The 26,541-nt window shown below is 36.3% G+C and overlaps 1 protein-coding gene across 11 annotated transcripts in view; it reads right to left on the reverse strand.

Annotated features, from left to right (window-relative positions):
• RALGAPA2 (Ral GTPase activating protein catalytic subunit alpha 2) overlaps nucleotides 1-26,541 on the reverse strand; it is a 277,139-nt gene that overhangs the window by 211,006 nt on the left and 39,592 nt on the right. For 9 of the 11 annotated variants that reach the window (XR_006173556.2, XR_010599988.1, XM_042846557.2 and 6 more), the window contains exons 4-12: nucleotides 26,447-26,504; nucleotides 20,145-20,188; nucleotides 19,596-19,773; nucleotides 17,317-17,432; nucleotides 12,874-13,012; nucleotides 10,684-10,883; nucleotides 8,572-8,796; nucleotides 4,030-4,197; nucleotides 2,888-3,025 (exon numbers count right to left, since the gene is read on the reverse strand). Coding sequence is in view for 9 of the 11 variants with exons in the window: in XM_042846557.2 (XP_042702491.2) it covers nucleotides 2,888-3,025; nucleotides 4,030-4,197; nucleotides 8,572-8,796; nucleotides 10,684-10,883; nucleotides 12,874-13,012; nucleotides 17,317-17,432; nucleotides 19,596-19,773; nucleotides 20,145-20,188; nucleotides 26,447-26,504 (1,266 nt within the window). In the remaining 2 variants the exon portion in view is untranslated. The remainder of the gene's footprint in view (nucleotides 1-2,887; nucleotides 3,026-4,029; nucleotides 4,198-8,571; nucleotides 8,797-10,683; nucleotides 10,884-12,873; nucleotides 13,013-17,316; nucleotides 17,433-19,595; nucleotides 19,774-20,144; nucleotides 20,189-26,446; nucleotides 26,505-26,541) is intronic. The other 2 variants (XM_065589834.1, XM_065589835.1) reach the window with 2 other exon arrangements.

The raw sequence follows: 26,541 nt of genomic DNA on the forward strand, positions 1-26,541 counted from the left end.
ACATATTCTTGATCTTTTAGATGCTTGTCTTTTCCATGCTACCCCATGGGGGTATTCTTCCCCTCCCAACCCATTTGCTAATTATACATATTTAAACAATGGCCACCCATATTTTTGATCATTTACATTCAGCACAGGCAAATGTACAGATTTCTGAGTAATTCCCAACTCCACAGGTATAGAAACAGTGTCTAACTGTCTAGCGTTCTAACGTCTCTAGAACTGGTGTCTGGTTCTGCAAGATAGGAACACACAGTTAATATGAATTTTTTTAAAAAAGAAAGAGAAGTCCAATTGTTCACAAGGTAATCCATGAAAATGCTCAACTCCTCTAACAATTGCTTTCTGACATCTGAGAGCACAAACAAAAGGAGCTTTATCCAAGCTCTCCTTCAAAAAAAAAAAAAATCTGGAATTATTGTTTACATGAACCAGAACTCCATTTTTGCACAGCAAGAGAAGGTACACGGTGGTTTCTGGCATGTAAATGCATTCTGACCACTTTAATTGAGTGTCCTCTTTTAGGGTCCAATCCAACATCTGTAAGGTTAATGAAAGGACTCCCACTGACCTTAATTTAAGTTGGAGGGCCATTAACTAGGATCATTTTCTCAAAACACAGCCATCAAAGACAGCATTTTGAAACTGGAATGACAGCATATTAGCAGAAAAGGTCTTTCATCACAGACTACTTAAGCAGGTCATTTATTGCTAGGTATACAGAATGGGACCCCAGAAAGTCCCAAAGGCTAACCCAGAGTAATTAGGGTTACTGTACATTTAGCCATTTTTTTTAATGGAGTTCAAAAGAAAGGAGATGATGAAGAAACTGCATAAACCAAATTATGTTTTCCCTTGAAAAACAAAATATAGCTCCATGGACTACAAATCTTTAGTTTGGATTAAAAACTGGGATAAATTGCATTACTCATATATGACACAGTCTCTTTTGTGTCCCTTACATTTTGCAACACCTAAGAACAAACTCTCTGTTGAGCTGCTTTACTACTGCAGTGAATTTTACCTGCTCAGTTAGTTTGCTGTCGTGCTCAGAATGTCACCTCCTGATTGTTGATATTGCAAGTAGATTTGTCTTTAAATTCTAGATAGCTAGCTCTGTGACCTTCCTCTGACATATTTGTTTCTTGGCTGATCATCTTGACTTATATATACTAGTAATATTAATCTGCCTGACTGAATTTTATGCTTTCCCTATCAAGTATTTCTGCAAAGAGATAAGAAAAAAAGTTCATATTTTGATCAACAGATACTTCCTTTCTATGGGTATTACAAGGTGTCCAGTTCATAGCTACTACTTCTGCTGATCCTACCTATATGATCCCTAAGCTGTACAAGTGACCGAACACTATAACCTAATAAAAGCTGCGTAACTTCAGTTATCTGGTCAGATATGCAGACTGAAAAGGGAGAGACTCAGATCAGCTGAAGTGAGCACAGTGCAGTTGCATGCCCCAAAACAATTCAGGCTGTAGAGAGAAAATAATAAAACTTTCTCTCAGCTATTTGGGCTACATGAAAGTTATGTCCTATGCTGCTTATCATGCTAAATACTAGATAATATCCTTAAAATCACCAGGATTCTACTGTTCACGTCCTCTGAATAATCAGTAATGATATATGTTTCCTATCTGCTGGGATGGAGAGTCCAGCTGTTTGGAATATAGTGGGAGACCAATATAAAAACAACACTTTCTGAAGGGCGGGATTTTTGGGGGAAGCAAACTTACACACCACACATTTCAATTTCTTAATATATAGTATGACTAATTTTTACTTGTGTACATGGTTCAGAATTATAAAGTGATTCTATATAATCTCTGGCTTAATTATTAAATAACATTTAAGGAAACATCAAAAACTAACTGAAAAAGTCAACTTGACAAAAAAGAAACTAGGCTTCTTTCATACTTACAGCAGCAATAAACAAACATGGATCTACACAAAAGCATATTTTGTCACTTTTCAGTATAAATTCACACTTTAAACTTCACTTTTTTTGTTTATTTTATCACCAGAACCCTCTAAAATAATCTCTCAGCTCTGAATTCCAATATCGTAGGCAGGTCTGAGACCACCACCTACTATTAAGGTTGCCTGGCACTTCCCATTATAAATTTTGTTTTCAATGTTTAATGACTTTGTCATAACATAAATAAATAAATAAGAAACCCAACCTCTAACCATCTGGGCTGAAATTTTTCAGGTCAGGTGTCTTCGCCAGGCTGAATAGTTTTGGAAATTTTCAGCCAAAATGATTCCGCCATTTTGAGAATGAGGCTAGTAAAAATTATATTATTTTGCCCACGTTAAAAGATTTTGGCAACCTTTCATTTGAAATACTCTAACACCCCCATGCTTTGGAGCAAGAACTTGAAATTTGGTAGGGAGAAGCCATTGCGTCAGGGATCAATCTTTTGCCATGTTTGTGAAAGTTTGCTCAAATTTGGCCAAGTTATAGGCCTTTGAAAAATTGCAGTTTGCACATGCTCAGTAGAGACTTGCTAGAGCTTAGCAGCTGACTCGTCCTCATTGTTACTAGTGCTGAGAAGACTGAACATGCAAATGAGTAAGCTTTTTTTTACCCTATAAATGCCCAAATGACTTCATGAATTTTACTTAAACTTACCCTAGAAACATTCATCTTTGAGCAAAGATTAGGTGAATATTTCAGAAAGTTATAAGCATGTGAAAATTGGCTTAGAATGGAAACTGCTTTGCAGCCTTTAGTATAGCAATTGGAAACCTTATATTCCTTTGATATCTTTGTAAAAAAATGTCCCTTCTGCTGACTTCACAAATAATTTAATGGAATCATTACAAATTTATTTTTAAATTGATAACCTAATGTTCTCTCTATATACCATACCTGTAATGAAGCCTGAGCACCAGCCTTAACATTCTTGTCTTCATCTTCTAGTATACATCCTCTGCTAACAGCATTAGAGAAGGAGTAAGTTCTTCCCCAGCTGGAAGATCTTTTATGTCCAGAATGACCAGAGGCAAGCTTTCAAAAACACAAGTAAATTAGCAATACAGGATTATAAAAGATGGATTCCTATATAGATCATATAAAAGCTAAAAAATAATAATTTTTAAACAGTCATAGGTTCTGTGCTCATTTGCATAACTATTAATAGTTACTCTTATTAAGAGATCTAATTTGTATAGGGTATAAGGGCAGTCCATATTACCTTAAAAATATTTAATAATGCTTTTCATAACCCATTCATAGCTGTAAAATTTCCCTTTTAAATTTTTTTTATAAATAAAAAAATTATTAGTTGAATTTTAAGCTTTCTGTAAAACAGCCTAAGCAAAGACTGGTACTATAAGTATTTTTATATTCTAACTCTTGTTCCCCAATGAGCAGAAATACCCTTTTAAATAACTTCACACCTCGGAATAGGGCATATACATCTGGTTCAATATATTAAGATATGAGCACCCAAGCCACAAAGTTCAGATCTGAGACTGAACTTCCCAAAGTTCAGGGTGTCTGGATCCAAGGTTTAGGTCCAGATCATAAAATTGATGGACTATCTGCAAATATAGCTGGGCGCTTATCAAGATTTTATGATGGATTTAGATAATCAAATATTTGTAATTTTAATTGTGTTAATGTATATTCATGCTAAAATATTTTTGTCAAAAGAAAAAATACATTCCTGCCAACAGGGAATACTAAACCAGTAGTCTGAACAATTCAACATTGCAGAATGTAATACTATTTGTTCCGCTAAGTCCATCCAAAATGGTATTTACACAGAGAGTTAAAAGATAGATTAAAGATCAGATTTTCAAAACAGCTCAGCACCCAGAATCACTCATGGTTGAGAGCAGCTGGGTACTCAGCACATTTCAAAATCTGGACCTAAAGAAATAAAAAGGTGCATAAGCAAATATGTATCATCAAAAAAAAAAACCAATTTTATGAAAAAGGATTGAAGACAAATAAGAATAATATCAATCATTCAGCTTGTACACAGTAAGTAATGATCGGTACCATACATGTTTGCAATCTGTCTCTGTATGTTCCAAGTTGGACACATTATCTTGAATATTTTCTTGTTTATCTGGTTCTTCCATGAACACAGGCTTGTCTTGCAATATCCACTTTCTATATACCTTAACCACTTTCCGTGTTGCAGATATATCAGAGGAAGGCAACAAAAAAGCCTAAAATGCAAATTTAACTCAATTTACCTATACACACAATATTACAAATTACACAGACCAAAAGAAAATAGTTTAAAATCTACTTTTAAATCACTACGATCAAGAGCTATGATTATCACCAAGCTATATAAAAATCAACCTAAAAATACATCGCACAAATCATTGATTAGTCAAGCTAATTATTGAGCTTAGCTGACTTTCATATTGCATGTGCTCAGACTGCAAGTAAAAGGTTATTTTTCTTCACTGTCTCTCTGCAAACTCAACCTGGGTTCTTTTCCCATCTTGCTCATCATTATCAGTGATAGAAGTTCTGTAAACTAAATTATGCCCTTAGATATACAACCTGTGCAACCCCACTGATTTCAGATTATGTTATCAGTGTCACATGTAAAATCCCAGTTAAGCAAATGCTGTTAAAGGGGTGCCACCAAGGGCATAACCTGGAGGATGGGAAAAACAGGTAGCATTCTGTTGCTTTATACTAAACTTTCTGAGATCACAGAAGAACATATTTTTGCGTACTTTCTATGGTCTGCAGCTGGAAGCCTCTCTGTAAAGTCGACCATTCAAGAGCCTTGGGAGGTTAAGCTGGCAGCCTCCCAAATTTGTGAGACTCATCAGTTCCTAACATTTCTAAATAGGTCTGTCAGCCCTTCACAACATTTCTAAGTAGGGTCACGGGACCTGACAATCCTACTAAGACTTCAGAGGGTGAAATCCCCCAAATAGTGTAAGGCTCAAATGGGACCAGAGGACCATCAAAACATGTTATATATAGGGCTGTCAATTAATTGCATTTAACTCACACGATTAACTCAAAAAAATTAATCGTGATTAATTGCAGTTTTAATTGCACTGTTAAATAATAGAATACCAATTGAAATGCATTAAATATTTTGGATGCTTTTCTACGTTTTCATATATGTTGTATTCTGTGTTGTAATTGAAATCAAAGTATATATTATTTTTGCTTACAAATATTTGCACTGTAAAAATGATAAACAAAAGAAATAGTATTTTTCAGTTCACCTCATACAAGTACTGTAGTGCAATCTCTTTGTCCTGAAAGTGCAACTTATAAATGTAGGTTTTTTTTTTGTTAAATGACTGCACTTAAAAACAAAACAATGTAAAACTTCAGAGCCTACAAGTCCACTCAGTCTTATTTCTTGTTCAGCCAATCGCGAAGACAAACAAGTTTGTTTACATTTAAGGGAGATAATGCTGCCTTCAGGTGACATTGTAAACAAGCAGCATTATCTCCTGCAAATATAAACAAACTTGTTTGTCTGAGCAATTGGCTGAACAAGAAGCAAGACTGAGTGGACTTGCAGGCTCTAAAATTTGACATTGTTTTATTTTTGAATGCGAGTTTTTTTGTACATAATCTACATTTGTAAGATCAACTTTCATGATAAAGAGATTGCACTACAGTACTCATATTAGGTGAACTGAAAAATACTATTTCTTTTGTTTTTTTACAATGCAAATACTTGTCATAAAAAATAAATAAGTGATCACTGTACACTTTGTATTCTGTGTTGTAATTGAAATCAGTATATTTGAAAATGTAGAAAACATCCCAAAATATGTAAACAAATGGTATTGTTTAACAATGAGATTAATCGTGATTAATTTTTTTAATCATGTGATTATTTGCAATTAATTTTTTTAATCACTTGACAGCCCTAGTTATATACTTTCAACCTAAATTCTACCATAACATTTAACTAAGGAAATGTCCCTTGTTTGGGAAAAAGACACTGGATAACAGGAGATCTTGAGGAACCTCATAAAGATCACTGTAGTCTGTTATGCCAATATCAAATTCCTACTTCGACATTTAGTAGTCTTTAAAATTAGAATTTAACAAACTAAAACTTTGATCCTCTGCATTCGATAGTGGTTAAAACTTCAGATTACTGAATTTATCTATCTTTCACTTTGTGTTCATGCTATGTAATAACAAACAAAGTTAGAAGATTTTTTGGACTCTGATGAACATTTATTTTGTAATGTTTTAGAACATTGTACACCTTGTGTGATTAACTCCAAATAGGGTAGAAACATGTTATCCTGGCAATAGATGTACCATTCCCAGCCCCACCAAATATTATGATGCAGCTCAAAGTCTGTTTTATAAGAGGCTTACTTCTAACTATGGAATAGTTACCTACTTTTCATAAATATAGTCTGAAATGAGTAGATATAATGAGTCCAGTCTTAATCTTTTTCCACCTGAGCTACCCGGATGGGGAGCACTGCAGTGGCATCTTGTTTGGAACCTGGATATCTGTCAATACGATCCCTCTGACCAACATGCGGTGCAGCATTAACTGGCTAGAACTGGCATGGGCAACTCGCAGTCCAGGGTCTGCATCCAGAACACCAAACCATATATTTGGTCCAGCCATCAGCGGGGTCGCAGCCCCAGAAAAAAGAATTCTTTTTTTAAAGATTGAGCCAGGTTGTTGAGGGGCGCAGTCTTTTAGTAAAATTGCTGCCTACTCACATAGGAGGTGGACTCTGCCCCATGCCACCCAGCTTTGATTACTGCCATACCATTGGCTCCCACAACTAATTTGTTTGTGGTCATTTGCCTGTGCCCGTGGGGCGGCAGAAACTGGGAGAGGCAGAGGAAAAAAATTAAGACAGATTTGTTTTGTTATTTTCATTTATTAATCTCCTGTTCTTCTGCACAGTGAAAAAAAAGGTTATAGATTAGTTTAATTTGTATTTATTTATTTAAAGGCTGGGCTATAAGGGACTTTTATATTTAAAAATACTTCAGTTTTATACTGTTAATACATGGTTAATTGTATGTTAAGATGCTCTATTGTAGGAAATATTTTTGAGTTATGCAATATGTATCCTGCCGTGGCCTTCTGCTACTTTAAAGTTAACCATTCCTGGGGTAAAAAACAATAGGACCGTATTAAGAAGTCCTCAGCCCTAATCAGCTGGAGGGAAGACTGCTTCAATATACATCCTTAAAGGGAGGGTTCAAGAGAAGCATGAGAATTAATTTACACAGTGACCAGAAGAGATTTTCACTTCCCCTTCTTTAAAAGAAAAAAAACAGACCAAAAATCTATTCTCTGTTTCAAGTACATAATCCATACGTATATTAAATAAAAGGCAAAGCAAATTTCTGTTGTGATGTTCTTTATTTCTATAACATACAGTGAAGTTTTAAGTACTTTGAAGGAATGCTGAACTAATTTATCATCATGCCAGAAGAGGGCAGCATAACACAGTATTCCATAAAGGATACCAAACTATTCTTTAGTGTCAAACCACCTCCATCTCTTTTTCAATATAGAAAGCATCTGTACTGCATATAGATATTTTCCTCTTAAAAAAAAAAAAAAAAAAGATTTCAAAGATGGCAAATTAATATCAGGGGCTAAGAGAAAACATCTAATGATGACACTTACTGTTGTCTACATAGAAATTATGAATTTACTTTGATCATAGCTGCAGAAGCAAGCTTCTTGCAAACTCAGCTTTACACACACATATGCAGTAGCAGACACTACATGCTTTTTAATTATATGCACCAGTGTACGAAACATCAAAATTCATATGCAAGGCTGCATTAAATGATCTAGGGAAGTGTGACAGAATTGCTATTTTGGTCTGAGCAACACATTTGTATTCCTATTTGACTTTCTTATCTTCATCTATCAAATTACTAATTTATCCTGATAAATAAAAAAGTTTGAGATTTTCAATGCTGGCAAATGTCAAAACTTCTTTTAATCATGCTAATACAGCATCTTGTTATATTGTATAAATAATACAGTTTTCCTCACCTGCATCCCTTGCAAGTTATCTTATTTCAGAACCCTCTTCTAAATTTATCAAGTAGATATACAAAATCTTAAACTTACTTTAAGTTTTCAATGGTAACCAGTAGTCAGTTTATAACCAGAAAATGGGAAACAAACTCAAGGTGATAAGCATGGGGGGTGGGAGAAGTCTCTCTGGTCACACTAAGAAATAGCAGAACACAATATCACATTTCATGGTTTTTAACTGCCTATGTCTCAGCTTAAAAACTACATCTTCAGATGAATTAATGAATATATTTAAAATATTGTATATAATATATATGAAAGCTTCTTTAACAAATGGTGCTTTCCTCTATTTGGAACATTATAAATAATAATCATCTACGGGCTGGACTTAGAAAGGACTTCTAAAGATAAGGACTTGCAGATGAGACCATGGTGAAGTTTAGTCAATCTTTTGGTTCAGCAGCATTTACAGTTTTCTTTCACATAACACTTAGCCACACAGTGCACTTATATATGTGCTTCTGCAGTTTTTAAAGTTATACAATAGTATGTATAATCTCCTACTACTTACTTGGCGAAATACTTCATTAACAAAATTGACGTAACCTCGAGTGGACAACAGAATTCTCTGTACCATCTCATACACTGTCCGATGTTGTTCTTCGATGCTGCAAAGACTAGAGTTACTGAGTCTCCTATCAGACAAAGTGCTGCTATTGGAATGATTTTTCTCTTGCTCTGATAGCACACTAGTTTCCAACTCGGGGTTTTTATCTTGAGTTGTACCACCAACAGTCTAGACAGGAGAAAATACAAGCCTAATAAAATATTTGTAAAATATTGCATATAAACATACCAAAAACCTGGGTTACTTATTCTGAACTCCAGTTACCAGCAACTTTCACAAACTCATTGAATCCCAGGAGCAACTGAATACAACTTTTAATAAACTTGAGCTAAGCAAAAAATTAGTCATAATATTTAAATGCCTAATGTGCATCCTATTCCCCATCTCAGATCTGTTGACTGTGAGATAGGAAACCACGAGATAGGGTGAGTTGGACCATGGAGATTTAAAGGAGTTTACCGATATGGGGTACACCAGCAACTTTGATTTTCTAACATGAGATCTACCTTCAAAGATTCTTGCTTTTTAGTCTTTAGAAAATAGATGGCACATTAGGGCACAGTGCTAGGGGATGATCCTTAGGTCACTTTACTCCATCGGAAAGAAGAGTAAAATTGGGGAGGAAAAAGATGCAGGGGGAGGAAGAAAACAAATAGCGGAGGAATTCCAAGTCACTTTTTTCGTTTGTAAAAAAATGTCATCCTAATCATATTCATGAAGCATCTTGGCAAAATGGTAAATTACGGGGTTATTTGCATAGCTGTAACATTTCGTAATAAAAGGGATCCAGTCATGAGAGAGAAGATGACAGAGGATGTAGTCCTTTGAAAAGAGGTTCTGTAAAACTTACCTACTTACTTAGTGGAAGAAATGCTATCTTAAAAGAAAACACGTAATCCACATGCAACAATGTTCAATTCACTAAAAATATTGCCTGGGCATAGGTGCTGATTAGCAAAGGTTCCTTTCTTTTTACAGTATCAGATTCCAGAAATATTTCTGAGTGAAGTTCACAAGCTGCATGGGAGAGCTGCTCACATTCAGTGAAATTCAAAGTCATTAAAAAGTCAGCACTGCCAACAACTACCACATAGTTCTTACCAATTTTGCTCTATATTTAGAAGAGGAATCTCATATCCAACTATAGGGTAACTTGAGAAATTCTGACTTTGAAGGTGAACATTTTACCATACCTCACTGGGTTTTAAACCAAATATTTTTTTCAGTACTAGCTTTCATCCAGTTTTACTAGAGAGAAAAAGTCTCTTCCAGCTCATGTGGCTATAAGTATGTTGAACGTGGCAAGACAACTCTTCAGACAAAAATCTGGGAGACATAAATTGATCTACAGTACTTGAGCTTCAGAGAAACAAAACAAAAAAGTCCTTCCTGTTATATAGCTACACAAATTTCAATTTTAGACTTCTGACTACGGGACTTTCTATATTTCTTTAGAGAATCTGCAGTCAAAGCCAATTGCTTGCTATGAAACTCTTGGTGTGTGAAGCTACCAATCCTGGCCAGATTAGAAACAGTAACTTGTAAATTAAATGTGTGCTCTGGAGACTGCTGGTGGATCATATGGGTACTGTTTTTCCTCATTTCCAGATGGTAAATTGTATTAAAAGAAGCTAAAAATACATTAAATACTTTCCTAGTATTTCACTGTAAACAACTGCTAAAGTTGTTGTAAAGATGTTGTGGGATTATTAAAGATTGCCATCAAGATACTCTCTCTATTGAGAAAAGGTCTGCAATATAAAAAAAAGTTCAAGAACATCTGGTTTAGAACAAGAATGTCTAATGATTATATTGCATTCAGAAGGTTGCTTTTCCTCTTTAAATAAAGCAAAGGGCAAACAGCTACAGAAATATTTTCCGGTACATTGCTAAGAGTTCCTCCAAAGACTCACTCCTCCATCAGAGGAAAGCTAATTTAAACTCCATCATTCACCCACCTAAGCAGAACATTTCCTTTTTGTTTCAGTTGTCAATATATTTTGATCATCTGCAGCTTCTCTAGCATATACATAAGGAAACAAGTTTATGACATACCTGAATGATTTTAGGCAGCATTTCTCCTCCATTTTTAGTATTCTGCACTGAAGTGAAGTACTTCTTTTCAAGAAAGAAGGTTACAAGCCATTTAATAAAAACAACACGAGCAGCCATGAATGGGATTTTCGTGCTGTAGATGTTTTCATTATTCCGAGTTGCAGTAATGTATGCTGGTTTTGGCCTCAAATCAGGAATATCTGGTGAGATTAAACAGATAATATAAATAATTTTTTTTTTTAAAAAACAACTGCTTGGTGAAATGAATTGAACATTAGACTTATAGCATTTTTTCTCCATGTGAAATAATAAATGTGATGCACCAGCTGCTTACGCCTAATATTATTCTTATTAATATATGTTTATATACTGCCATCATTTTGAATGGTGCTGGAGAGAAACAAGACAAAAAAAGCACAGCTCCTGCCCTGAAGAACTTAATCCATACCAGATAAACAGCAGACAATGCAAGCAACGAACAAAAGAAAGGGATAGGGAAGGGAGGGACAAGACTTTAAAAGTAAGAATATGAGTCACAGTAGAATGTAAAATTATCTTTTAAATTCTGATCATTTTTATTGAGAAAAGGGTAAAGAGGGATGAAGTAAATAAATCAGGAGCAGTCAAATAGTGCAAAGCCAAGTGGAAGGAGTGAGGCTTGAGGAAGAAAAAAGGATGTGCTAAGGCACACTAGAAAGGGGAGATCAACTCAGGTGCAGGGAGCAGTGTGAGAAAAGCACAGAAGAAGTGGAGAAAAGACAAAGGGCTCAAGGTGTGAAGAACAACCACAGCACAGGAGAGGAACTATATAGATGAGAGGTAAAACATAGGCGGGGCAGAGTTGTGCAGAGGCTTAAAAGTGGGCATGAGTACTTTGAATGTTGTGAAAAAAGGAGTGAAGAGTTTCTACGGGTGAATAACTTGGTTGAAGTGGCAGTGAAGTAAGATTGTATTAGCTGCTAAATGCTGGATAGACTGAAGAGGAGAAGGTTCACAGTCAGGGAGGATGCTGAAGAGGAGTATTAATACTGGTCAAGTATTAATGGCTTTGGTTCCATTCAAACACCAGCACTTGAGTTCCAATGCACCACTTAATTGGTGTATTAGGAACAGCTCAAAAATAAAAGGATTTCAACATTTCTAGAGTGACGGAAGCCTTTAATCATACAACTGGATTTTTTGACTGGCTCTCACAGCACATCTGTGCTCACATCGACATCTCAGCCTCCACTGACTGTGCTACAGTGTGTCTACACTTTGAGCTGGGGGTGCGATTCCCAGCTTGAGGAGACATCCTTGTGCTATTGCTCATTGAGCTAGTGCAGTAAAAACAGTGTGTAGTCACAGAGCTGCGAGCAGTGGGACAGGTTAGCCACCTGAGCATTTGCCTATCGTCTCTCATGGTCATGCACTCAGGGCAGATAGCTTCTCCTGACACCCAAGCTACAGTCTGTTTTTAGCACACTAGCTCAATGAGAGCAAGCACAAGTCTGTCTCTCAAGTTGGGAATCACACCCCAGATCAAAGAGTAGACATATCCTTAAGATGCCATTCTCGCTCTCCCCCGCCCTTCAAAGATGAAGAAGATAAAATAAACATGATTTTATTTGTATCAAAACTAATATCTGGCTTTTGGGCACCTTAACAATTCTTTCAACATCTACCCTGTATCATGTATTTTACTATCTTTGTGCACGTTCTTTGTCAACCTAAAACAACATGAAGGCTATGGAAGTTTTGGGTGTTCAAGGAATGCAGGACTGGCTCCAGCCCACATGTTGGGAATGGAGTTAAAAACAAAAAACAAATCTTCCTGTGTTCGGGCCACTCCTCCCAGGGGGCATGAGGGATTGAATCCAACCATGGAAGTATTACAACCCGTTTTTCCTTAAAGCAAGAGTTAAATAACCCATGGAACTAATATCTGTGATTACATGTGAAAGATCAAAGTTTGTTTTTTAAATGAATGGCACCTAATAATTTGATAAAAATGCAAAATAAATACAATTATCTTAATATGTTTCACCAATATGTTAATATCAAAAGGGGAATTTAAAATAGTACTAGAGAAAATATTTTTTTCTTATAAGCCACAAGTGTCACGCATATATAGTTGTAATGATCACAAAGAAACTACAGAAAGTAACCACCAAATATTTTTGCTACTTAAAAGTAAAACTCACTACTTACCAAGCACAGGTTTGTAGAGGTTGGTTAGTTTTGTAAAAGATGGAAACAAGTGAGGAAGATAATACTTTCTAAACAAGGCGAAGAGAAACTTAAAACCAGTGTCTTGGTTCTCCTTATTCTTCCACTCTAAGCTTGCAGCCTTTGCCATGGAGTCAAAAAAAATGTTTCAAGTTAATACACATTCTATTAAAAATTTCTCCATGTTGATGATAAATGCTGCTTTACTGAATGTGGAAGATGGAAAACAACACTTCAATAATAGATATGAAATATTAGTATTCTATTTCCAAAGCTCTACAGAGTACAATAAGAGCATAAGAAAAAAAATTATGCATGCCAGGTCATTTAAAAAGCAAGCACAAAGGAAGCTCATTAAAAGCTGACACACTTATACTATTATAATCCAATCACTCACATAAATGTCATAAATTAATGTCATTGTATTTTGTTAAAATATTTTACTAAGATTAAACAAAGCTTCTTACCTCTAAGTAGGGTTCTATGAAGCTACTAGTCTCTCCAGGGTATATTTTTCTCTCATAATCAGCATAACCAACTCCTGTCATTAATGGAGTTGCATATGCACATACAAGATAACCTTAGAAAGCCTCAATCTTGAGCCATACGTATTTGCTAAAGTCCACCTGATCCCTGTACACCAAACCAGAAAATATCAACTCTAGCCATCTTCATATTTTCAAATCTAAAATTAAGATGGGATACTGGTTCTTCCTTTACTTTCCATCATTGATTTGTCTGCTTCAGCCATAGTCCTATTACATTTTCCCGCTTTCATCAATAATGAGCCTACATCCCAATTAAATGTTTTTAAAACTTCCCAAATCACCAAAGATCCTGTAACTTGCAAGGCTTTATTCTGCAAATACTTACACATGTAAGCTTTGGGAGTGAAAGTATTGTCTGGAGTTTTTCTTTTACTGTCTACTGTCTGAAGTAAATTGTTGCTCCTACTTGATTATTTTATGTTGGTGGAGTCAATTTTAATGTATTAATGCCACAGTGTAGTTACTGTAAGTCTAATTATTGTCAGAGTACTATGGGATTTTGTATACATGTTCTTTTTATAATGTCAAATCTAAATAAAATAAAATAAATCTACTTCTGAATAGCATCACTGAACACAATGTGTACTTTATTCATGTGTGTAAAATTACTGTTTGCTCTGATGCTGCAAATATTGCACAAGAATATAAATTCATGATTGCCTTTAAAATTTACTGTCCAGTGATTGCTTTCTTTGGCCATCTCAAGTCATCTGACATAGTCAGCTGAATTTCCACTAAATATTTTTTGATTGCTTCCACTTTACGCTGCTTTTCTTAGTTTCAAAAACAAAATTCAGTTTAAAAGTGTGTATTTTTGCCAAAACTTTATTTCTATTTTGCATCTTTAATCAGGGGTATCAGTTAACTTTTCTCTGTTCTCAGTTTACATGCTATAAACTAACTGGGCCATTCTTTTGGTTCCAATTACACAATGTACTTAAGCTAATTAATGTACAATGTATCAGCTCTCCTTTCTCCAAAAAATCAAAAACCAAAAAACTAACAACAAAATTGTGGTCTGAATTCAAAAGACATAAAAATTTGTTCCCCAGAAAGAAGACTCTTCAAAATACGTACAGTCTTTAGTCCCGTTAAACATTAGGGAGTTTGTCTACTGCTTTCTTCCCTAAAGCATAGCTTTTCTCTAAGTGTTAGCTCATTCCGTACTCTGAATGGGTGTTTTTCATCTCATCCATCACCATCATTAAAAAAGGTTTGTACAGCCAAACTGGGTCCTCAGCTGCACTAGTGCAGCACCATTTTCCACAAGTGTAACTGATCAGAATTTAAAGTACATTTCTGTTTATGAACCAAGATGGAACAGAATCTGCAGTGCACACAGTCCTAAGGTATTTTGGCTTTGCAGGGCCAACAGCGCTAAAAAAACAAAAACAAAAAACTGAACTTATTTTTGCACCATAGTATGTTGGATGTTTATATACATGAAGGGAGCAGTTCTGTTGAGTAGGAAGGGTATCATTTTTACATAGTCACTTTGTGCAGTAAAACTGCACTTTAAGCAAGATGACACAAACACTTAAAACCATTTACCATTTTGCTCACATAACCTTCCTAAAACGCATCTCCTGTAATAAAATATCAATTTTCCACTTTTTAGTTTTTCATTACCTTAGTTCTTTTTACAGGAAATATTAGAGTTATTTAACACCTAATTTGTATATGTTTCTTTGTTCTATTAGGGTTGCTTTTTAATATTTCACTCCCTCATTTTACTTTAATTTTGTTTTAATCTCAATTTTTGTATTTTTAGAATACTTTCATTATTCTTCTCTCCTACGGGAAGAGTATGTAGACACTATTGTGTCTTATCTATTTTTTAATTAAAATTTTGATTTAAATCAGCCTTCACATCCTTTTAAAAAAAACCTCAATCTCTCCACTCCTATCTCCACTCATTCCTAGTATCTGTTTTCATCAATGTGTGTATCACTAACAAGGAACAAGTTATATCTACACCCCCTAACCAACATTCAAAATGCAAACCCGTACACAAGATTATTTTGATCAAACCAAATAGTCCCATGGCCTCTCCTCCTTTCCTCACTTACTGTACATTGGGGATTTAAAACACCCAGCCTGACTAACACATAAAGATGGCTGTAAAAGGCAATTTTGAGCACCTTCTTGGATCTGCTGATAGCCAGAAATAACACCTTGAAGACCATGTCTTCACTATGGGGACTATAGCAGCATAGCACCATCGCTATGTTGATGTAACCTTGTAGTGTAGACACAGCCTACAACAACAGAAGGGGATTTTCCACCACTGAAAGAACATCACCCCCCCCAAGTGATGGTAGGTAGGTTGATTGAAGCATTCTTCCATCAACCTAGCTGCATCTACACTGGAGTTAGGTCAGCACAGCTACAGCACTTGGGGTATGGATTTTTCAGAGCCTTGAGCACCATACTTATGCTGACCTAAATTTGAAGTGTGGTGGACCAGGCCTAAAACAGATGTGAACTGCTCCCATTATGAGATAGCAAGCTGGTACCAAGCAGCAGAGGGAGGAAGAGTATAGTGAGAAGACTAGTGATTCTGGACTGCCTTGTCCCATGAAGAACAACCTGGCTCCCGTTTTCACAGCAAACCCTGCCCCCCTTTGTCACAACAACACTCGAGGACATCATATGCCCCTAGTAAAACATCTATCTGAGATGACTAATTAAAAGGTAGGGGGTCCATTTATATGTAAAATAGATTCCAGATTAAACAAAGTCAATTTTTTAAAAAATGTCCAAAGTCACTGTCAACATCAGTACCAAATCCTGCTGTAGCAACTATCTAGCTGAAGAAAACAAACCAGTCACAGCCATGGGTGCTACTAAATCAACAGCCAATGAACTTTCTAAGCTTTGCTAAAATCCTGGGTTATATGTCTATACTGCATCTTGGAGCAAGCCTTCCAGCCCAGGTCCACACACATGTGCTAGTAAGCCTTGCACTAGCACGCTAAAAATAGATGTGTAGATGATGCTTTAATGTTGTGGCTCAGGCTGGAGCTCAGGCTCTGAAGTCTCCCAGGCTTCAGAGCCCAGGCCGCAATGTCTACACAGCTATTTTTAGCATGCTAGCATGAGACAGTGGACCCAGGCTGAGAGACTCACTCCCAGATGCAGTGTACACATATCCTTAGAGACTAGAGGTAAAATAGGAGACAATATGGAATGAAGTCCTGTGGAGAACATTAATTCAGAGGTGTGGCTTACTATAATGCATTTCATAACTACTTGGCTTTATCTTGATTTAACAGGATGACCTTCCTCAAAGGTTACATGAAAAGTAAATTACTTGTTAGAATTCTGTAACGTAACCAGCAACAGGAATTTAAAGAGTTATGACTGAATCGTTTGACTGAAAGGGGTCGACCACCTCTTATCATACTAGCAATACTGATGGCTGAGAGAGGGATTATTCTATTAACAGCTTTTGAGATACGTGCAAAGTGCAACTATTGTATGAAAAGTCAAAATTAATTAAGCTTTGAAATCAGCTTCCTGATGTCAGATGCTGGAGCATAGTGACTAGGGATTTGTGTGAAGCTGTTTACCTTGTGAGAAACCTTCTTTATGGATATAAACTAAAGTTTAAAAAAAAAAAAAAAACACACAAAACCCCACAATATAACATCATCCCTTACTTGTTTTACTTATTTGAGATAGAAATAACCAATTTCAATACAAAAGCCACAACAAAATATTTGACTTCTTTTCTTTTATAAAAAATAAGCAACTCTCTGGATGACAGTAACCTCCATCTGAAAAATATTGTACAAGTAGAAACAATGAAAACAAACTCCCACCACAGGTATGTTCCCCCACCTATTAAAGAGTTTACCAATTATTCTTTTCGCACCTGGATTACCATATACTTTAACAATATCTGAAGAAAATAGCAGGTTTGGTCCTCAGCAACCTTTTCACCAGAGATAGCTGGCAGAAGTGGAGTTATTTCTTCAGGATAAATCTTTGCTAAAATACAGAGAAATATTTTTTTAAAAAAGATCAAATTTTAAAATAGTGGTATAAATAAATTAAATTTGTGATGTAGTCATGTTCTATAAAATATTATAGTATAAATACATCTACTGATTGCACAAAGCCACGTTCCATTAGTCAGCTGGATTGTTTTCATATCTACCCACGCCCCAAAATATATAGCTAGAAACAGCATCAGCCCTGGCCCCCTAACCACCAAAACCTAACATACAGATTTTTCCTTTATGAGACCAATTTATCGAGAGAGGAATTTCTAACCTTCACAGTAGTGACAATCCTGAAAATAATGAACTGAGTGAGAACTGATGCAGTGATGTCCGAGTTTGCAGATAGCCTGAAACAGTAGTTCTGACAGATGTGAACTGTCCAATTCATTTTAATACCTTGTTAACTATGAAAATTAAAAATGATAATCTGTGGCACACTAGCAATGTGAGAACAGCATAAACTGAATTTAATACTGAAATGAATAACACAAGGTCTATTATTTATACTGAGTTTAATTTAAACCTCTGTTTTTAAAATATATCTGCAGTTGTCACTGAATAATAAAAATTTCCACTGGAGTGCCAGAGAATCCAGGGACCTTACTACAGAATATATGAAGCCTCGACAACACTAGACATATTAGCTCTTAAGAAAGAACAAGATTGCCAACAACTGAAAAAATAATAGAAGGAAGGGATTAACTAACGATGGTTGGAACCACAGTCCCTTATACACCTTTGTTCAGATCAGTGAGAGGATGTGTATGGAATCAATAATCCCTGATATCCATCTGAAGTATATCAGTAAAGTATCCAATTTAACAATTAAGAATGGCACTAAGCGCTTTCCCAGAAGGTAATATTCCCACAGATGCCCCCTTCCCTCTTATACTATGCAGTTTTCAAGTTTTCCTTCTCCTGTTCCTCCTCTTCCATCCCCACTGTTTCTTCTTGCCTGCTAAACTTTTCCCTTTACAGGCTGTGGACTCCTCCTGTGGAAAGACCTTAGCAAAGAGATGATACTTGCATTTCACTTGAATAGTTAGGATCAATCTAAATGTCCTTAAATGAAAACTCTGGAATTGGCTGCTGTTTGGTCTGCAAGAGTCCAGATTTCAAGAGTTTCAGGGAGGCTGAAAAACTCATCTATTTTCCTGGGCTTTATCTTCCTTTAGGGGATATCCTCCCCTAATCTTGATTTAAGTTTCAGTTGATCAGGGAACTTGACCCCCTACTAAACAAGTACCTGCTCTGGACACTTGCCAAGTTGCGACAACATGAACACTTTACAACCTAACCTACCCACCGGGTCACTGGACTGCTGATAGGGGGAGTGGAAAAACCCACACTACCCGGCCAATCTACTAGTGAGAAAAATTCCTTCACAGATCCAAAAAGGGATTAGTGTGATGTTCACACCATGACCTAGAAACCAGATAGCCCACATGTAGAACGGCATCCTGGGGATGGACAAGGACTTATAAGACTTCCCCTCTAATGCACAGAAACCCATAGGCTTCAATCTAGCCAGTTAACAAAAATCCCTCCCAAACCCACAAGAAGACAGGAAGGGTGAGCAATCCTTAAAGGGCCCCAAGGATTTTCTTTTCCCTGCTAGCACAAACAAAACCTCTCCATCTCTGAGGGGAAGAGGTCGAGGTGCTCACGGTGGATCTCAAATATGAGATCCATGCTGACAATATATGAAGTATAATTTGGGATTCATTTTCTACTTATAGGCATCTAAAAAGCAATTTTCACCTAAATATAAGTACTAGCCATATAGGATTCAAGTTCTTTTTAAATTTTATACTGAACAGAACTGTCTAGATCTACTTACACTCAGTGACCAGCAGGAAGTAGCAAAGCAGTGCAAAAAGATCTGGCGACTTCTTTTCTATATCTTTAACACTAAGTAACATAAAAATGTTCTTCACTCTGGAACTACAAGACTACAGGGATACAGTGCTATGAAAATATTTTAATAGATAATAATCTCAATACGACATGTCTCTGGTTCACTGATTTACAGAGATGGATAGTATGATCTATTAGATATTTTCCCCCATTAGCAACACCTGTAATTCTATGAATTAGCAGCCAGAAAGGGCTATATATTCAGCACTTTAATTCTGATGATTTTACTTACCATCAGGCAAATTAGGAGTAGGGCTAATGAGCGTATCCAGTGTACAGGGACCTCTTGATGACATGATCACTGGAAAACCAGGCACTAGGCATGCAAAAATTAACACTTGCTCCTCTGTGGAGTTTGTCTGAAGTGCTTGAAGCCAAAGAAGAAATAGTCGGATTCCTTCACATCTTATCTAAAAAGAAAAGAAAGTAGAAAGTTACATTGATATAAACAGGAAAATGCAGTAAAAATACTGAATATTTAAAGAAGTAAAAAATACTTTTTCAAACATATGAAGATAAGCACCTTCACTCCTATCACTCTCCAGTGAGCCCTCCGACCATATTAAGAGGCAGCATTGAGGGTGTGCTAGAGGCATATTCAGGAGTACTGCTGCATTCTGCCAATATCCGGCCAATGTAATAGTCGCTAGAAAGCCAATATTGCCACCGTAAGTTAGAGTAGTCCTGAAGCTGCTCTGCCTTGAACCAGGGGCCAAACGCCTCTGGTAGCTCTGGAATTAAAAGTAGCAAGAAACACTAATATGTCATCTAAGGGAAATACCTTAATAGAGTTTCCAGTGTGCAAAAGTTTCTTCAAAACTGACCCTGAAATTAGAAAAATGAAATAGGAAAATACATTAAAATTATTAAATGCATTTTTACCACAACAGACCATTTAAATGCTGCTAACCAATATTACTACTGCAATGTGTTCATTTAAGAAATAAATACCTGTAGGGAATTAGCAATGTTGTAGCTAACATATTATATGTTCTGTTGAACAGAAAGATGGAACATTAAATTTGATTTTTTTATCTGACGTCTACTTTGTTTTACTCAGATTTCTCTCATTTTAAAAATATTATCAGTGAACAACTGATAATATTTTTTTTTAATAAATTAAATTTATAATTTTATATCTTTTTTTTAATTATTGTATTAACATTTCATGCCCACAGTTCACATTATGGTATACTGACTGGAAAATTGATTATAATGTTTTTTTCATTTGGGGAAGGGAGAAGCATGGGAACAGAAAAAGAACTAATACTGACAACAATTGCTGAGAAAAAAAAAAAATATATATATATATATATATATATATATATATATATATATATACACATACACACACACACACACACACACACAAGGAGGCCTGCAGATGTACGAACAACTAAGAGAACAAAGACTAAAAACTGTTTTCAAAAAAGACATTTTCAAAAAATTAGACAACTTTGAAAATGCCAGTCAACTAACATAAAATACTTTAATATACATCAGAGCAAATTTGAAAGTGCAGAATATCATTAGCTGAACTCTCAAAAATAATCTCTCAGTGGAAAAGTAACACATCCATGGCTTGTTATTAAATGCATTACTTAAACATGGTACTCTATGCCCTACTGAACAAAATTTAACCATTTTGCAACACAATAGTAAACCTACTGCCCCAATACATTTGCATCTTTATTGTTAGTGCACATGAACATTAAGTAAATGTTTGTCAAAGCAAACCATTTGCATGTGCAAATACTATTTGTACACACAAATGTGCATGCACAAATCAATGTGCCATCAAGTTTACTTGCCCATTAATTGAAGCTGGCTAAAAATTTCCCAAATTATGACTTTTTGACTGAAATCAAAACAATACAATAGTTACAAAATGTCTGAGCAAAACCCAATTTATGCTGTTCAAATTTACAGGAAATTATAATGAAGTAGTTCAAGCAGATGTCTCCTTTTATTTTTGTATGTGCTAACTGGAAATTTGACAACAGCCCTTTCCTTGACCTTTCATTTCCACCCATTATTTCTGCTGCCATCACAAATTCATTGCTCAGCTAGAAAACACACTGGTTGATGAAACAGCAAAATCAGTGTTGAAATCCCAAATAAAGAACAGTGCTTTAAAAATGTGACATGTGTCCAAATTATATTCAATAAACAGAACAGTAAATGTTCTGACTGCTTTGGTGCTAATCAGAAGTATAGTTTTTCATTTTCAAAGCAGTAATAAGTCTGACATATTCAAATTAATTTACAGGGACACCATCAGGTTAAAATATATATGTTAAAGTTTCCTTCCCGTGTCACAAACAAGTTAGATTATTAAAACTTAAAGAACTTTGAAAATTTAGTTTACATTTCAGTATTTATGGTCTCTCTTTACTCTACTTAATTCATCCAGGTCAATGAAACAACAATGATCAGGTTTGCTTTCTGGTTCTCGTGCGTTAACACAAGCCACAATGTTTGGCTTACAAATATTGCAGTTTAGAGCCCTGAACTACCTGAGAAAAGCTTGTCCCTTCAAGCTATGAAATTTAGTCAGAAAAATTATTTCTGCCTCATTTTATTATTGGCTTTTCCACAGTGCACAAGAGAATAATATTAGCTTGTTAGCCATATTGTGCTATATCTTTATTAAATAAGCAAACTACATTAAAAACATTAACGTTGCAAAGTCAAGCACTCAAATATCAGAAAATGCCTGAATTAGGTTTGCCTATGATATCTTAATTTGGCTCCTTTGTGCTTACGCATTATGATACACAGTCTTTAATTGCATGACTACATACAATTTTTTCATAGGACCCCAGCCTCATTCAGTACAGGAGATGGAGAGTGCTCTGGGAACTAATCAAGGTTGTAAAATATGAGGCTGTTGACTGTAAGGACCCTTTCCTCATTTGTTGCATAAGTTGGAAGGTGTGTAGTGGCACAAAGCAAGGAAAGGAAAAACGAAGGAAGGATGTTCTAAGGGTTTAGGTTATTAAACACTGTCCTGGATAATGGAATTTTATCCCTGTCTCTACCATAGTTTTTCATTTTCTGGGTGCCCACATAAAATACCTGGGGCCAGATGTTCATAAGTGCTGGGTATACACAACTTTAACTGAAGGTCATTATAGCTGTGCTTTCAACATATTAAGTGCTATAAAAATGCTAAGTACTCTGAAAAGTCAGGCCCTAGGTATCTCACATAGGGCATCCATAATTAGTGGAGACTTGACAATTTTGGCCTTATTCTCTCTGTGCCTCAGTTACCCAGCTGTAAAATGGGGACAATACTACCACCCAATCTCAAAGAGGCATTATGAAGATTAATTCATTAATGCTTGTGAAGCACTTGGATACTACGGTGAGAGCACCCGACATGTCAAGGAGGAAATGAATAATTTTGTATTCAGTGGAGGGTTTGAATTGCCTGTGTTAAATAAGACCTAGAACCACACAATGAATGAGGCGGATAAAAAGCAATACTGAATAACTAACTACCTATTCACTGAACGAGGCAGGGGTCCAATGGAAAGCATATTATGTGTTCATGTATTAAAGGCTATCATAATGCATAAGCACACAGGAGCTGAATTAAGATTTCACAGGCCACCTTAATTCTGGCATTTCCTAACTTTTGAGTGTTAGGCTTTGCAACCTTAACATTCTTTTAATGTAGTTTTTAAAAATGTAATTTTCTTAACTAAAAAACCTTGAAATATCATCATGTGGAGGCATACTGACACTCCCCTGCCGCCCTTGGGGTCATCAGCAAGGTTTGGATCTTTAGATGTACAACACGGACTTCCCACTTGATCTAAAAAGTTCAGACAGGGTTGGGTGTAATTCCAGGTTCTATAGGAGAACGTTCTCAAGTGGGTTTATAGACCCTTCTGCCTCTGTGCCCCCAACCTGTTTGTGTCTGTTCCCTCTGTATTTATCTGCTCCATCCCTGCTCCTTACCGCCTTCCCCTTATCGGATTGCTTCCCCAAACCCATCCTGGCTCCTGTCCCCTCAAACCAATCCCTTCTCCCCCTGCTCCTGCCCTCTCACTCACCCCTCCTGTCCAACTCTTCCCTCAACCCCCCTCCCTGCTCTTGCCCCCATCCTTCTATCCAACAAAAGGCATGTCACTCGTTTTTTCAGATGTAGTATGCCACATAGTTTGTACCACAACACTGCTAGCTTGCAAAACAGGTGCTATTGTGCCACAAAATACAGCAAAACCCTCTCTCATATTGTAATCTCCATTCTATTTTTTCAAGAACATGATGTTGTGCAAGGAGTTAACAGAAAGATTTTTCAGATCTGCTCATCCCAGAGGCATGAAGTTTCAAAAAGATAATGGCAAATTAATCTCCATATTTCTCAGTTTATACAAGCTGAAAAGTGCAACTTATCTTTTTGAAATTTCAAGTATTGGTCTCAAGAAAATGGATAGGGTTTCATATAAACAACAAAACATACTGGAGCCAGATTCTACTATAAGCACAGATGAAAGTTCTCTATTTATTTGTCATCCTAATCCATTAATCGCTTTATGGATCGAAACTACCTCAGAGTGCGTCATCTTGTGTGCTACTTTTTGCCTTTCAGTGATTAGGTCACAGATACTGTACTGCTTTTCATCCAAGAATCTCAAAGAACTCTGCAAAAGAATGCCTAAGTATTATTCCCATTTTACAGATGGGAAAACAGGCACAGAGAGGTTAATACATCTGCCCAAGGCTCCACAAGTCAGCAACAGAATCAGGAGTAGAACTCAGACCTTCTGGCTGACATTTTCCTGCTTTTATCACTCTACTAAATACAAATGCTAAAGACATGAGCCTTGAAATTCACTCTTTTTGTGATGCCCAGGATTTGTACTATTTGGGGGGAAAAAATCCCTGGAAATAAAAGCTACAACTATATAACAACTCTTGTGGCAAAAGAAGAAACTAGACAGCAAAATACCAATAAATAAATAAATGTAAAATAAATCAGGGGATGTAGCTGAAGGGTTTTGTGACTGCTTTGGCAGGGAGAGAAAAAGGAACTGAGGACTGTAGCTGAATGGAGCCTTTAAGAGCTGAAGGTTCAAGAATGTTTAGCTCTAAGGCTGGTATTGGAGCTCTTCCTATGCACTTTTCTACTACTACTAAATGGTTCTGTGGTTCATAGGGCATGATGTGCCCTTCCTTCTGTGGGGATCTTCATGGCAATTTATGTAGGACGACAGTAGCCTGGAATTTTTACGACGACAAAGATGCCCTTGAAAATTTCACTGAAAATGGCATTACTACCCAGCTTATATTTATACTAACAGAAAGTTTTTAATGGTAAACAACCATATTTTACGCACATATTTTAATACTGCTGTGACAATCAGGGTTCAGGCACCCCAGGGGAGAACAGGGGGGCTGAACCCCAAAGAATAAGCAGTTGAATCAACTGATTGTATACTGTACTATAAAAATATGTTGAGTAAGGTCTTTTATAAAGCATGTAATGTTCTGAACTTGATGTTCATTTGAGATATGTATATAGATTGTAGTTATGAATTTATGTATTCATGAATATAGCAAACTGTGCTCATAATTAGTGGTGCTGTCAGGCTGAGGAGGGGCTGCCTTCCTAACAAGAAGAGATTAGCTCTAACACCGACCATTGTACTACCCAGGAAAAGACAAATAGTAGTCCATTGAAATTAATGGGAAAACACTGACTTCCTGACTATCAGCTTAAGAAGGAATTTCCCCCACTCTGAACAAACATGAGTCACCACGCAAGAGAAAGGAAAAAAGTGGAGGGGGAAGGCTTTTTAAATGGAGGCATTAAATTATTGTTTTCATAGAGAAACTGAGGGACAATCACTTCGTGTGTGCTGTCCATGAAGCACTAGATCCAATCTATAGCAGGAGGTACTTTGGGAAACTGTTCAGAGATTTTGGGTAAATTGCATTAGAGAAGGGAGTTTATCTAATTTGATTTATGTTTATTATCATTATGTTTATTTGCTGTGTAACTTGTATATGTTTGCTATTCCATACTATTTTACCTTTGAATCTGCGATATTTTTTATTTAATAAGCCTTTTGTTTATTTTTACCCCAAGCAGGTCTCTGGCATGCAAACTGTCAAGTGCAGGGGTAGGCAACCTATGGCACACGTGTGAACACGGCACACCAGCTGATTTTCAGTGGCACTCACACTGGCCGGGTCCTGGCCACCGGTCAGGGGGACTCTGCATTTTAATTTAATTTTAAATGAAGCTTCTTAAACATTTTAAAAACCTTATTTACTTTACATACAACAATAGTTTAGTTATATATTATACTTATAGAAAGAGACCTTCTAAAAACGTTAAAATGTATTACTGGCACGCCAAACCTTAAATTAGAGTGAATAAATGAAGACTCGGCACAGCACTTCTGAAAGGTTGCCGACCCCTGTGCTAGTGTGCACCAAAGAAAGCTGGTGTCTGCGGGGGAAGGGGGGGGCGCTGGTTTCACACCTTTGGGGGAGACAAAGCAGAGGATAAAAGTCCAAGTGTCTAGTACTTAAGAACGCAGGGTGGATGGATTTGGGGTGACTTGGGCCTGGAAGGGCTGTTTGTGGTACTCTGCAAAGAGTAACTAGGCTGGTGGAAGCCAGGGTGAGACCTTGTGCTTGTGGGCAAACTACGGGTGTCAGGGTTCTGAATGAAAGCTCCACGGCATAAATGCACCCAAGGTTACAGAACAGATGGTGACTAAACCCCTTACTGGTTTGGGTAATCCCCAAAACATCACAGTGGCATAGTGGTTACAGGAGTTGCACCCCAACATCAGCAAATTGAAGTTTACACTCCAAACACTTACAAAACCAGACTCTAACAGACTGAAAACTGAGAGAACAAAGTACAAGCTTACGGTTTGTTATTTTCTTTTCTTTACTTTGGGTTAAAGGAAATACAACAAGGAAAGTGGAAAATGAGCCAATTAGAGTTCTTGCATGATCAAGCTAAATATGAGGGGAGGGACAGGAAATCAGTAGTGTGAAAAAGGACTTTTATTTTAAGCTGCTACTAAAATATTTTTTAAAAGTGTTTCTTCTTACCTATACTGTGGAAATGCCATCGATAAAATATCCTCTCAGGTAGCAGTTGTAATATTTTCTGTAGAAAACAAAACTAAAACTGTTAACTTTTCCAT

Source organism: Chrysemys picta, chromosome 3 (assembly GCF_011386835.1).
Source record: "Chrysemys picta bellii isolate R12L10 chromosome 3, ASM1138683v2, whole genome shotgun sequence".
In the NCBI taxonomy this organism is placed as follows: domain Eukaryota; kingdom Metazoa; phylum Chordata; order Testudines; family Emydidae; genus Chrysemys; species Chrysemys picta.